This window comes from Carcharodon carcharias, chromosome 35 (genome assembly GCF_017639515.1).
Source record: "Carcharodon carcharias isolate sCarCar2 chromosome 35, sCarCar2.pri, whole genome shotgun sequence".
Taxonomy (NCBI): Eukaryota; Metazoa; Chordata; class Chondrichthyes; order Lamniformes; family Lamnidae; genus Carcharodon; species Carcharodon carcharias.
Window position 1 is genome coordinate 1,765,896 of NC_054501.1, and position 14,013 is coordinate 1,779,908.

Below are 14,013 nucleotides of genomic sequence, written 5' to 3' on the forward strand. Positions count from 1 at the left end.
CTATCAAACACTCCCAGGACAGGTACAACACGGGGTTAGATACAGAGTAAATCTCCCTCTACACCGTCCCCATCAAACACTCCCAGGACAGGTACAGCACGGGGTTAGATACAGAGTAAATCTCCCTCTACACTGTCCCCATCAAACACTCCCAGGACAGGTACAGCACGGGGTTAGATACAGAGTAAATCTCCCTCTACACCGTCCCCATCAAACACTCCCAGGACAGGTACAGCACGGGGTTAGCTACAGAGTAAAACTCCCTTCACGCCGCACGTGTCTTGTTACCTGTCACTCCCCTGTCGAGTTGGCTTGCCGGCCCGGCTTGCGTCGTGACATCGGGGTCCTGAGGCACGGTGTCCGTCCGCTCTCCGGCCCCCGGCCTCGGGGAGGCTGTTGCCGGGCTCCCGCCCTCCGACCCTGCCCGGTGACCTTTGCCCTCCGCCCGGGCCCGGGCGGAAGGTCGGGCCTCCATCCCCTTGGCCGAGGCCCGGCCTGTCCCGGAGGCCCTGCGCCTCCCCTTCGGCCTGGCCTGGCCTCCCTGCAGGGCCGAGTCGCAGGAGTCGGAGGCCTCGAGTTGACAGGCCTGGGCGCAGGCCTTGGAGCAGAAGATCTGGCCTTGCTTGGGCAGGAAGCGGAGGCCCAGCAGGGGGAGGCCGCAGGCCGCGCAGCGGAAACAGAGCTGGGTAGCGTGCCAGTGCTGTCCGTGGTAGGTCATCTCGCTCTGGTCAATGCCTGGTGGGGAAACAGAGAGAGAGACCCAGTTAATCCCAGGCAACCGGCCTCATCGAACACAACTCACACCCCAACTCAACCTGGACTCCCACCAACATCACTCTCCCCTGTATCTAACCCCGTGCTGTACCTGTCCTGGGACTGACGTTGGGGACAGTGTAGAGTGAGCTTTACTCTGTATCTAACCCCGTGCTGTACCTGTCCTGGGACTGACGTTGGGGACAGTGTAGAGTGAGCTTTACTCTGTATCTAACCCCGTGCTGTACCTGTCCTGGGAGTGTTTGATGGGGACAGTGTAGAGGGAGATTTACTCTGTATCTAACCCTGTGCTGTACCTGTCCTGGGACTGACGTTGGGGACAGTGTAGAGTGAGCTTTACTCTGTATCTAACCCCGTGCTGTACCTGTCCTGGGACTGACGTTGGGGACAGTGTAGAGTGAGCTTTACTCTGTATCTAACCCCGTGCTGTACCTGTCCTGGGAGTGTTTGATGGGGACAGTGTAGAGGGAGATTTACTCTGTATCTAACACGGTGCTGTACCTGTCCTGGGAGTGTTTGATGGGGACGGTGTAGAGGGAGATTTACTCTGTATCTAACCCCAATTTGTGAGCATTTGTCCCTTGATCTATGAGGGGTGGGGAAGTCTGTCCTGGGAGACTGAGGGACTCACCGATATGCTCCCCACAGGTGTCGCAGTATTCGGCGTAAAGGGCCTCGAAGCAGGGGAAGCAGAACGGCTGACTGGCCTTCATGATGTACCGCTGCCCAGCCAGTGGGGCCTCGCACTCGAAGCAGCAGAAGTGCTTCATGTGCCAGTGGTGTCCCTCGGCCACTGTGCACTGGCTGGTGAAGATGATCTGCGGAGAAACGGGTTTGTGGAGGACGAGATGGAGCGAGAGAGACAGAGAGAGAGAGAGAGAGACAGAGAGAGAGTTAAGACGAGAGCAGCCATAACCGGGCCGATATCGGTGCCGGAAGTTCGCTCATCCCTAGGCCTGAGGCCTAGCTTGCCCGGCCCCACCGACGATTCCCCACCTCCCCACCCCCAACCGATATATTCAGGGGCCCGGGGTGGCGGGTGGCGGGTGGTGGGGGGGGTGGGGTGGGGGGGAGGTGGGGGTGGGAATAATCTCGGGCTGCCAAGCGGTTGGCTGGAGAGGGTACACAAGGCCAGAGGCCTCCCTTCTCCCTTTCCCCAAAGTTGTTGGGGCTCAGGCTTCAGTTCGGGCCTACACCTCGGGGTCGCTGTTTAACAAAGTAAGGGAGACGGGGGCGAGGAGAAATCCTTTTTTTTAACCCCTCAAGAGGGTCACAGGAGTCGTTGGGGACTCCCTCCCTCCAAAGGGAGTGGGGGGGCGGGCAGAGTCTTTGAGGTGGAGGTGGGGAGACCTCCTGGTAAGCCAAGGGGAGTGGGGGAGGTTTGGGGTGGGGGGGGGGGGGGGCTGCGGTGAGAGTGTTATCGGGGGCGGGGTTGGTTGCAATCAGGTCAGCCACGATCGGATTGAACGGACGGGGGAAAGGGGGGGAAGGCTCGAGGGGCTGAGTGGCCTACTCCTGCTTCCAATTCGTACATCCAGAGGATGGAGGAGAAACCCTGAGTCTCTGGATCCTGATGTTGTGGTGGGGGTGGGGGTGGGGGTGGGGTGTGGTGGGGGGGTGGGGTGGGGAGGGTGGTTTCAGAAGGGGCTATTGCCCGTCAGGCTGGCAGGGAAGGGGAGGGGGGTGGGGGGGGGTTGCTGGTGTGTGGGGCGCGCAGAGGCAGATATTCGACTGCGACGGGCTTCACCCACCCACCCCCTTAACCACCAGCTCCCCCCCCCCTCCCACCACACCCCCCCCCAACCCCCCCGGCCACCTCACTCACCTCATCGCAGGCCTGGCAACGTGGCTTAAGCTGCTCGGCGTGATGCCTCCCGCAGTAGATCTTCCCATCCTGGTAGAAGTAGATGAGGTCCAGCAGGAGCTCGCTGCAGACGGCACAGGTGAAGCACTCCGGGTGCCAGAAGGCGCCGTGACCCACCCGGCTGGCGAACACGGCGAGGTCACCGCATGGGATCTGGCGTCCGCACTGCAAACGATTGTGGGGGGAGCGATGGGGGATGTGGGTGGGGTGGGGGGATGGGGGAGGGTGGGAGAAGGAGCAGAGAGAGGTCAGTTGCTTTCGCTCGAGAGAGAGGGCAGGGGCCAAAGGGCAGGCAGAAGGTCGAGGGGGAGGGCAGAAGATCAAGGGGCGAAGATCAGAACATCATAGAAGAAGGGGAGAAGGCAAGGGGGAGACCGGAAGGTCAAGGGTCATGACTAGAAGGTGAAGGGGATGGAGGAATGTCAAGGGGAAGGGTAGAAGGTCAAGGGGTGAACGTCAGAGCATCTGAGGGGAGGGCGGAAGACGAGGGGAAGAGCGGGTCAAGGGTCATAGCTGGAAGGTCAATGGTATGTTGGAAGGTCAAGGGGGAATGGCAGAAGGACATGGGGGAAGGTCAGAGGGTGCAGGAGACGGTGGGGAGATGGGAGGCGGGGTTGCAAGAGGAGGAGAAACCATTCTAGAGAGTTACCTGCTCACAGATCGCTCCTGTAACAGTCACAGGGAACGGCCGAACAGTCCCACGGCCCAGATTCTCCCGCTTGCGCTGCTGACTAAACAACTTCAAATCCTTCATCTCCTCCTCATCCAGACTATTACAATATTGAGGCTGTGGGAGACACACACCGTGCACTCATTAGTCTAAATATAAACCTGCCAAACCCCTCGATTAGATTCCAGTCTGTAACTCACTCCCGGGTATCTGTTATTCTATATATAAAGCACCCCAAAACCCTTGATTAGATTCCAGTCTGTAACTCACTCCCGGGTATCTGTTATTCTATATATACACCCCCCCGAACTCCTCGATTAGATTCCAGTCTGTAACTCACTCCCGGGTATCTGTTATTCTACATATAAACGCCACCGAACCCCTCGATTAGATTCGAGTCTGTAACTCACTCCCGGTATCTGTTATTCTATATATAAACCCCCCGAACCCCTCGATTAGATTCCAGTCTGTAACTCACTCCCGGGTATCTGTTATTCTATATATAAACCCCACCGAACCCCTCGATTAGATTCGAGTCTGTAACTCACTCCCGGTATCTGTTATTCTATATATAAACCCCCCGAACCCTTCGATTAGATTCCAGTCTGTAACTCACTCCCGGGTATCTGTTATTCTATATATAAACCCCACCGAACCCCTCGATTAGATTCGAGTCTGTAACTCACTCCCGGTATCTGTTATTCTATATATAAACCCCCCGAACCCTTCGATTAGATTCGAGTCTGTAACTCACTCCCGGGTAGCTGTTATTCTATATATAAACCCCCCGAACCCCTCGATGAGATTCCAGTCTGTAACTCACTCCCGGGTATCTGTTATTCTATATATAAACCCCCCCGAACCCCTCGATTAAATTCCAGTCTGTAACTCACTCCCAGCTATCTGTTATTCTATATATAAACCCCCACCGAACACCCCGATTAGATTCCAGTCTGTAACTCACTCCCGGGTATCTGTTATTCTATATATAAACCCCCCCGACCCCCTCGATTAGATTCCAGTCTGTAACTCACTCCCGGGTATCTGTTATTCTATATATAAACCCCCCCGACCCCCTCGATTAGATTCCAGTCTGTAACTCACTCCCGGGTATCTGTTATTCTATATATACACCCCCCCGAACCCCTCGATTAGATTCCAGGCTGTAACTCACTCCCGGGTATCTGTTATTCTATATATAAACCCCCCGAACCCTTCGATTAGATTCGAGTCTGTAACACACTCCCGGTATCTGTTATTCTATATATAAACCCCCCGAACCCCTCGATGAGATTCCAGTCTTTAACTCACTCCCGGGTATCTGTTATTCTATATATAAACCACACCGAACCCCTCGATTAGATTCTAGTCTGTAACTCACTCCCGGGTATCTGTTATTCTACATATAAACACCTCCGAACCCCTCGATTAGATTCCAGTCTGTAACTCACTCCTGGGTATCTGTTATTCTATATATAAACCACCCCGAACCCCTCGATTAGATTCCAGTCTGTAACTCACTCCCGGGTATCTGTTATTCTATATATAAACCCCCCCGAACCCCTCGATTAGATTCCAGCCTGTAACTCACTCCTGGGTATCTATTATTCCATATATAAACCCCCCCCGAACGCCTCGATTAGATTCTAGTCTGTAACTCACTCCCGGGTATCTGTTATTCTACATATAAACACCTCCGAACCCCTTGATTAGATTCCAGTCTGTAACTCACTCCTGGGTATCTGTTATTCTATATATAAACCACCCCGAACCCCTCGATTAGATTCCAGTCTGTAACTCACTCCCGGGTATCTGTTATTCTATATATAAACCCCCACCGAACCCCTCGATTAGATTCCAGTCTGTAACTCACTCCCGGGAATCTGTTATTCTATATATAACCACCCCGATCCCCTCGATTAGATTCCAGTCTGTTACTCACTCCTGGGTATCTGTTATTCTATATATAAACCCCCCAAACCCCTCGATTAGATTCCAATCTGTAACTCACTCCCGGGTATCTGTTACTCTATATAAAAACCCCCCGAACCCCTCGATTAGATTCCAGTCTGTAACTCACTCCCGGGTATCTGTTATGCTATATATAAACCCCCTGAACCCCTCGATTAGATTTCAGTCTGTAACTCACTCCCGGGTATATTATTCTATATATAAACCCCCCTGAACCCCTCGATTAGATTCCAGTCTGTAACTCACTCCCGGGTATCTGTTATTCGATATATAAACCCCCCGAACCCCTCGATTAGATTTCAGTCTGTAACTCACTCCCGGGTGTCTGTTATTCTATATATAAACCACCCCGAACCCCTCGATTAGATTCCAGTCTGTAACTCACTCCCGGGTATCTGTTATTCTATATATAAGCCCCCCCGATCCCCTCGATTAGATTCCAGTCTGTAACTCACTCCCGGGTATCTGTTATTCTATATATAAACCCCCCTGAACCCCTCGATTAGATTCCAGTCTGTAACTCACTCCCGGGTATCTGTTATTCTATATATAAACTCTGCTACATTTCGGGGGAATTGGCCGATGGTGATCTCGTCACTGACCTCACTGTCATGAGGGGGCAGTTGCCGCAGGAGTTGTTTGATCCGGTATCTTTCTCCCGGACTGTTTATGTAGGGAATCTTGTCTTCTGGAAGACAGCTGAAGTATTGGTAAACCTGCAATGAAAACAGGTTAACATCATTTTGATCTGCGTGAAGGCTTCTGGCTAACTCATGGAACCACCAACACGCTGCTCAGTCCCGCACAACCAAACCACCCACCTCCCTGTCACAGTCTGTCTCCTTCCAACCCTAGCAGCCTGGCCCTGTCTTCGTTCCACCCAGCTCCATATGACGTTCAATGGCATTACCATCACTGAATTCCCCACTGTCAACATCCTGGGGGTTACCATTGACCAGAAACTGAACTGGACCCAGCCATATAAACACTGTGGCTACAAGAGCAGGTCAGAGGCTGGGAATCCTGCAGAGAGTAACTCACCTCCTGACTCCCCCAAAGCCTGTCCACCATCTACAAGGCACAAGTCAGGAGTGTGATGGGACACTCCCCACTTGCCTGGATGAGTGCAGCTCCCACAACAGTCAGGAAGCTCCACACCATCCAGGACAAAGCAGCCCCGCTTGATGGGCACCCCATCCACAAACATTCACTCCCTCCACCCCCGACGCACAGGGGCAGCAGTGTGTGTACCATCTACAAGATGCACTGCAGCAACTCGCCAAGGCTCCTTCGACAGCGCCGCCCAAACCCACCACCTCTACCACCTAGAAGGACAAGGGCAGCAGACACATGGGGAACACAACCACCTGCAAGTTCCCCTCCGAGCCCCTCACCATCCCGACTTGGAAATATATCGGCCGTTCCTTCACTGTCACTGGGTCAAAATCCTGGAACTCCCTCCCTAACAGCACGGTGGGTGTACCTACACCACACGGGACAAAATCCTGGAACTCCCTCCCTAACAGCACGGTGGGTGTACCTACACCACACGGGACAAAATCCTGGAACTCCCTCCCTAACGGCACGGTGGGTGTACCTACACCACACGGGACAAAATCCTGGAACTCCCTCCCTAACAGCACGGTGGGTGTACCTACACCACACGGGACAAAATCCTGGAACTCCCTCCCTAACAGCACGGTGGGTGTACCTACACCACACGGGGACAAAATCCTGGAACTCCTTCCCTAACAGCACGGTGGGTGTACATACACCACACGGACAAAATCCTGGAACTCCTTCCCTAACAGCACGGTGGGTGTACCTACACCACACGGGACAAAATCCTGGAAATCCCTCCCTAACAGCATGGTGGGTGTACCTACACCACATGATACAAAATCCTGGAACTCCCTCCCTAACAGCACGGTGGGTGTACCTACACCACACGGGAAAAAATCCTGGAACTCCCTCCCTAACAGCACGGTGGGTGTACCTACACCACACGGGGACAAAATCCTGGAACTCCCTCCCTAACTGCACGGTGGGTGTACCTACACCACACGGGGACAAAATCCTGGAACTCCCTCCCTAACAGCGCGGTGGGTGTACCTACACCACACGGGGACTGCAGCGGCTCAAGAAGGCAGCTCACCCACCACCTTCTCAAGGGGGCAATTAGGGATGGGCAATAAATGCTGGGCCCGGCCAGCGACCCCCACATCCCGTGAACAAATTTAAACAGTGCACAACTTAATTGAAAGGCATCTGCGCTCGGCCCATTTCAAAGACACTGTCCCTTTAAGGCAGAGAAGTGCGCGGGTAAAATTCAGCAAGACATTCATCAAGTGTCAAGCCAACAGTACAAATATTTGTGAAGCACGTTAATTACATTCCTCGATGGCCGATCCCAGTGTACAGGACTGGTAAATAGAACCAAGCAAATCAGATTGAAAATACAATCAGGCAGAGATTAAAGAGGGTGAAATCAGTCCCTACTCTCACCCTACTAGAATCCATAAGGGCCCTGAGAGAGAGAGAGACACCAGTCAGTGAACAGATATCTCCCTGAGAGAGAGAGGGACTGAGAGACACCAGTCAGTGTACAGATATCTCCCTGAGAGAGAGAGAGAGAGACTGAGAAACACCAGTCAGTGTACAGATATCTCCCTGAGAGAGGGGACTGAGAGACACCAGTGAGTGTACAGATATCTCCCTGAGAGAGAGGGAATGAGAGATACCAGTCAGTGTACAGATATCTCCCTGAGAGAGAGAGGGGACTGAGAGACACCAGTCAGTGTACAGATATCTCCCTGAGAGAGAGGGACTGAGAGACACCAGTCAGTGTACAGATATCTCCCTGAGAGAGAGGGATTGAGAGACACCAGTCAGTGTACAGATATCTCCCTGAGAGAGAGGGACTGAGAGACACCAGTAAGTGTACAGATATCTCCCTGAGAGAGAGAGAGGGACTGAGAGACACCAGTCAGTGTACAGATATCTCCCTGAGAGAGAGAGGGGACTGAGAGACACCAGTCAGTGTACAGATATCTCCCTGAGAGAGAGAGAGAGGGACTGAGAGACACCAGTCAGTGTACAGATATCTCCCTGAGAGAGAGGGACTGAGAGATACCAGTCAGTGTACAGATATCTCCCTGAAAGAGTGAGAGAGGGTCTGAGAGACACAAGTCAGTGTACAGATATCTCCCTGAGAGAGAGGGGACTGAGAGACACCAGTCAGTGTACAGATATCTCCCTGAGAGAGAGAGGGACTGAGAGACACCAGTCAGTGTAAGAATATCTCCCTGAGAGAGAGGGACTGAGAGACCCCAGTCAGTGTACAGAGATCTCCCTGATAGAGAGGGACTGAGAGACACCAGTCAGTGTACAGATGTCTCCCTGAGAGAGAGGGAACTGAGAGACACCAGTCAGCGTACAGATATCTCCCTGAGAGAGAGAGAGACTGAGAGACACCAGTCAGTGTAAGAATATCTCCCTGAGAGAAAGGGACTGAGAGACCCCAGTCAGTGTACAGATATCTCCCTGCGAGAGAGGGATTGAGAGACACCAGTCAGTGTACAGATATCTCCCTGATAGAGAGGAACTGAGAGACACCAGTCAGTGTACAGATGTCTCCATGAGAGAGAGGGAACTGAGAGACACCAGTGAGTGTACAGATATCTCCCTGAGAGAGTGGGACTGAGAGATACCAGTCAGTGTACAGATATCTCCCTGAGAGAGAGAGAGAGGGACTGAGAGACACCAGTCAGTGTACAGGTATCTCCCTGAGAGAGAGGGGACTGAGAGACACCAGTCAGTATACAGATATCTCCCTGAGAGAGAGGGGACTGAGAGACACCAGTCAGTGTACAGATATCTCCCCGAGAGAGAGAGGGGACTGAGAGACACCAGTCAGTGTAAGAATATCTCCCAGAGAGAGAGAGGGGACTGAGAGACACCAGTCAGTGTACAGCTATCTCCCTGAGAGAGAGAGGGGACTGAGAGACACCCGTCAGGGTACAGATATCTCCCTGAGAGAGAGGGAACTGAGAGACACCATTCAGTTTACAGATATCTCCCTGAGAGAGAGGGACTGAGAGACACCAGTCAGTGTACAGATATCTCCCTGAGAGAGAGGGGACTGAGAGACACCAGTCAGTGTACAGATATCTCCCTGACAGAGAGGGGACTGAGAGACACCAGACAGTGTACAAATATCTCCCTGAGAGAGAGAGGGGACTGGAGACACCAGTCAGTGTACAGATATCTCCCAGAGAGAGAGACGGACTGAGAGAGACACCAGTCAGTGTACAGATATCTCCCTGAGAGAGAGAGGGACTGAGAGACACCAATCAGTATAAGAATATCTCCCTGAGAGAGAGGGACTGAGCGAAACCAGTCAGTGTACAGATATCTCCCTAAGAGAGAGAGAGAGAGACACCAGTCAGTATACAGATATCTCCCTGAGAGAGAGAGAGGGACTGAAAGACACCAGTCAGTGTACAGATATCTCCCTGAGAGAGAGGGATTGAGAGACAGCAGTCAGTGTACAGATATCTCCCTGAGACAGAGGGACTGAGAGACACCAGTCAGTGTACAGATATCTCCCTGAGAGAGAGAGAGGGACTGAGAGACACCAGTCAGTGTACAGATATCTCCCTGAGAGAGAGAGAGAGAGACTCAGAGACAACAGTCAGTGTACAGATATCTCCCTGAGAGAGAGGGGACTGAGAGACACCAGTGAGTGTACAGATATCTCCCTGAGAGAGAGGGGCTGAGAGAAACCAGTCAGTGTACAGATATCTCCCTGAGAGAGAGAGGGGACTGAGAGACACCAGTCAGTGTATAGATATCGCCCTGAGAGAGAGGGATTGAGAGACACCAGTCAGTGTACAGATATCTCCCTGAGAGAGAGGGACTGAGAGACACCAGTAAGTGTACAGATATCTCCCTGAGAGAGAGAGAGGGACTGAGAGACACCAGTCAGTGTACAGATATCTCCCTGAGAGAGAGAGGGGACTGAGAGACACCAGTCAGTGTACAGATATCTCCCTGAGAGAGAGAGAGAGGGACTGAGAGACACCAGTAAGTGTACAGATATCTCCCTGAGAGAGAGAGAGGGACTGAGAGACACCAGTCAGTGTACAGATATCTCCCTGAGAGAGAGGGACTGAGCGAAACCAGTCAGTGTACAGATATCTCCCTAAGAGAGAGAGAGAGAGACACCAGTCAGTATACAGATATCTCCCTGAGAGAGAGAGAGGGACTGAAAGACACCAGTCAGTGTACAGATATCTCCCTGAGAGAGAGGGATTGAGAGACAGCAGTCAGTGTACAGATATCTCCCTGAGACAGAGGGACTGAGAGACACCAGTCAGTGTACAGATATCTCCCTGAGAGAGAGAGAGGGACTGAGAGACACCAGTCAGTGTACAGATATCTCCCTGAGAGAGAGAGAGAGAGACTCAGAGACACCAGTCAGTGTACAGATATCTCCCTGAGAGAGAGGGGACTGAGAGACACCAGTGAGTGTACAGATATCTCCCTGAGAGAGAGGGGCTGAGAGAAACCAGTCAGTGTACAGATATCTCCCTGAGAGAGAGAGGGGACTGAGAGACACCAGTCAGTGTACAGATATCGCCCTGAGAGAGAAAGATTGAGAGACACCAGTCAGTGTACAGATATCTCCCTGAGAGAGAGGGACTGAGAGACACCAGTAAGTGTACAGCTATCTCCCTGAGAGAGAGAGAGGGACTGAGAGACACCAGTCAGTGTACAGATATCTCCCTGAGAGAGAGAGGGGACTGAGAGACACCAGTGAGTGTACAGATATCTCCCTGAGAGAGAAGGACTGAGAGATACCAGTCAGTGTACAGATATCTCCCTGAGAGAGAGAGAGAGGGTCTGAGAGACACCAGTCAGTGTACAGATATCTCCCTGAGAGAGAGAGAGGGACTGAGAGACACCAGTCAGTGTACAGATATCTCCCTGAGAGAGAGAGGGGACTGAGAGACACCAGTCAGAGTACAGATATCTCCCTGAGAGAGAGGGACTGAGAGACACCAGTCAGTGTACAGATGTCTCCCTGAGAGAGAGAGGGGACTGAGAGACACCAGTCAGTGTACAGATATCTACCTGAGAGAGAGGGACTGAGAGACACCAGTCAGTGTACAGATGTCTCCCTGAGAGAGAGGGAACTGAGAGACACCAGTCAGTGTACAGATATCTCCCTGAAAGAGAGAGGTACTGAGAGACAGCAGTCAGTGTAAGAATATCTCCCTGAGAGTGAGGGACTGAGAGACCCCAGTCAGTGTACAGATGTCACCCTGCGAGACAGGGATTGAGAGACACCAGTCAGTGTACAGATATCTCCCTGATAGAGAGGGACTGAGAGACACCAGTCAGTGTACAGATGTCTCCCTGAGAGAGAGGGAACTGAGAGACACCAGTCAGTGTACAGATATCTCCCTGAGAGAGAGAGGGGACTGAGAGACACCAGTCAGTGTACAGATATCTCCCTGAGAGAGAGAGGGGACTGAGAGACACCAGTCAGTGTAAGAATATCTCCCAGAGAGAGAGAGGGGACTGAGAGACACCAGTCAGTCTACAGCTATCTCCCTGAGAGAGAGAGGGGACTGAGAGACACCAGTCAGTGTACAGATATCTCCCTGAGAGAGAGGGAACTGAGAGAAACCATTCAGTTTACAGATATCTCCCTGAGAGAGAGGGACAGAGAGACACCAGTCAGTGTACAGATATCTCCCTGAGAGAGAGGGGACTGAGAGACACCAGTCAGTGTACAGATATCTCCCTGAGAGAGAGGGGACTGAGAGACACCAGTCAGTGTACAGATATCTCCCTGAGAGAGAAAGGGGCCTGGAGACACCAGTCAGTACACAGATATCTCCCTGACAGAGAGAGGGACTGAGTGACACCAGTCAGTATAAGAATATCTCCCTGAGAGAGAGGGACTGAGCGAAACCAGTCAGTGTACAGATATCTCCCTGAGAGAGAGGGATGGAGAGACACCAGTCAGTGTACAGATATCTCCCTGAGAGAGAGGGACTGAGAGACACCAGTCAGTATACAGATATCTCCCTGAGAGAGAGAGAGGGACTGAAAGACACCAGTCAGTGTACAGATATCTCCCTGAGAGAGAGGGGACTGAGAGACACCAGTCAGTGTACAGATATCTCCCTGAGAGAGAGAGGGAACTGAGAGACACCAGTGTACAGATATCTCCCTGAGACAGGGGGACTGAGAGACACCAGTCAGTGTACTGCTATCTCCCTGAGAGAGAGAGGGGACTGAGAGCCACCAGTCAGTGTACAGATATCTCCATGAGAGAGAGAGGGGACTGAGAGACACCAGTGTACAGATATCTCCCTGAGAGAGAGGGGACTGAGAAACACCAGTCAGTGTACAGATATCTCCCTGAGAGAGAGAGAACTGAGAGACACCAGTCAGTGTACCGAAATCTCCCTGAGAGAGAGGGACTGAGAGACACCAGTCAGTGTACAGATATCTCCCTGAGAGAGAGGGGACTGAGAGACACCAGTCAGTGTACAGATATCTCCCTGAGAGAGAGAGGGATTGAGAGACACCAGTCAGTGTACAGATATCTCCCTGAGAGAGAGAGGGGACTGAGAGACACCAGTCAGTGTACAGATATCTCCCTGAGAGACAGGGACTGAGAGACACCAGTCAGTGTACAGATATCTCCCTGCGAGAGAGGGATTGAGAGACACCAGTCAGTGTACAGATATCTACCTGAGAGAGAGGGACAGAGAGACACCAGTCAGTGTACAGATGTCTCCCTGAGAGAGAGGGAACTGAGAGACACCAGTCAGTGTACAGATATCTCCCTGATAGAGAGAGGTACTGAGAGACAGCAGTCAGTGTAAGAATATCTCCCTGAGAGTGAGGGACTGAGCGAAACCAGTCAGTGTACAGATATCTCCCTGAGAGAGAGGGATTGAGAGACAACAGTCAGTGTACAGATATCTCCCTGAGAGAGAGAGACACCAGTCAGTATACAGATATCTCCCTGAGAGAGAGAGAGGGACTGAAAGACACCAGTCAGTGTACAGATATCTCCCTGAGAGAGAGGGATTGAGAGACAGCTGTCAGTGTACAGATATCTCCCTGAGACAGAGGGACTGAGAGACACCAGTCAGTGTACAGATATCTCCCTGAGAGAGAGAGAGGGACTGAGAGACACCAGTCAGTGTACAGATATCTCCCTGAGAGAGAGAGAGAGGGACTGAGAGACACCAGTCAGTGTACAGGTATCTCCCTGAGAGAGAGGGGACTGAGAGACACCAGTCAGTGTACAGATATCTCCCTGAGAGAGAGGGACTGAGAGACACCAGTAAGTGTACAGCTATCTCCCTGAGAGAGAGAGAGGGACTGAGAGACACCAGTCAGTGTACAGATATCTCCCTGAGAGAGAGAGGGGACTGAGAGACACCAGTGAGTGTACAGATATCTCCCTGAGAGAGAAGGACTGAGAGATACCAGTCAGTGTACAGATATCTCCCTGAGAGAGAGAGAGAGGGTCTGAGAGACACCAGTCAGTGTACAGATATCTCCCTGAGAGAGAGAGAGGGACTGAGAGACACCAGTCAGTGTACTGATATCTCGCAGAAAGAGAAGAGACTGAGAGACACCAGACAGTTTACAGATATCTCCCTGAGAGAGAGGGACTGAGAGACACCAGTCAGTGTTCAGATGT

At 52.2% G+C, this 14,013-nt stretch overlaps 1 protein-coding gene across 2 annotated transcripts in view; it reads right to left on the reverse strand.

Moving 5' to 3' along the window:
- LOC121272828 (prickle planar cell polarity protein 3-like) overlaps window positions 1–14,013 on the reverse strand; it is a 393,901-nt gene that overhangs the window by 4,714 nt on the left and 375,174 nt on the right. For both annotated transcript variants that reach the window (XM_041179638.1, XM_041179637.1), the window contains exons 8-12: window positions 5,882–5,995; window positions 3,288–3,425; window positions 2,600–2,803; window positions 1,406–1,592; window positions 289–735 (exon numbers count right to left, since the gene is read on the reverse strand). In XM_041179638.1, the coding sequence (XP_041035572.1) occupies window positions 289–735; window positions 1,406–1,592; window positions 2,600–2,803; window positions 3,288–3,425; window positions 5,882–5,995 (1,090 nt within the window). The remainder of the gene's footprint in view (window positions 1–288; window positions 736–1,405; window positions 1,593–2,599; window positions 2,804–3,287; window positions 3,426–5,881; window positions 5,996–14,013) is intronic.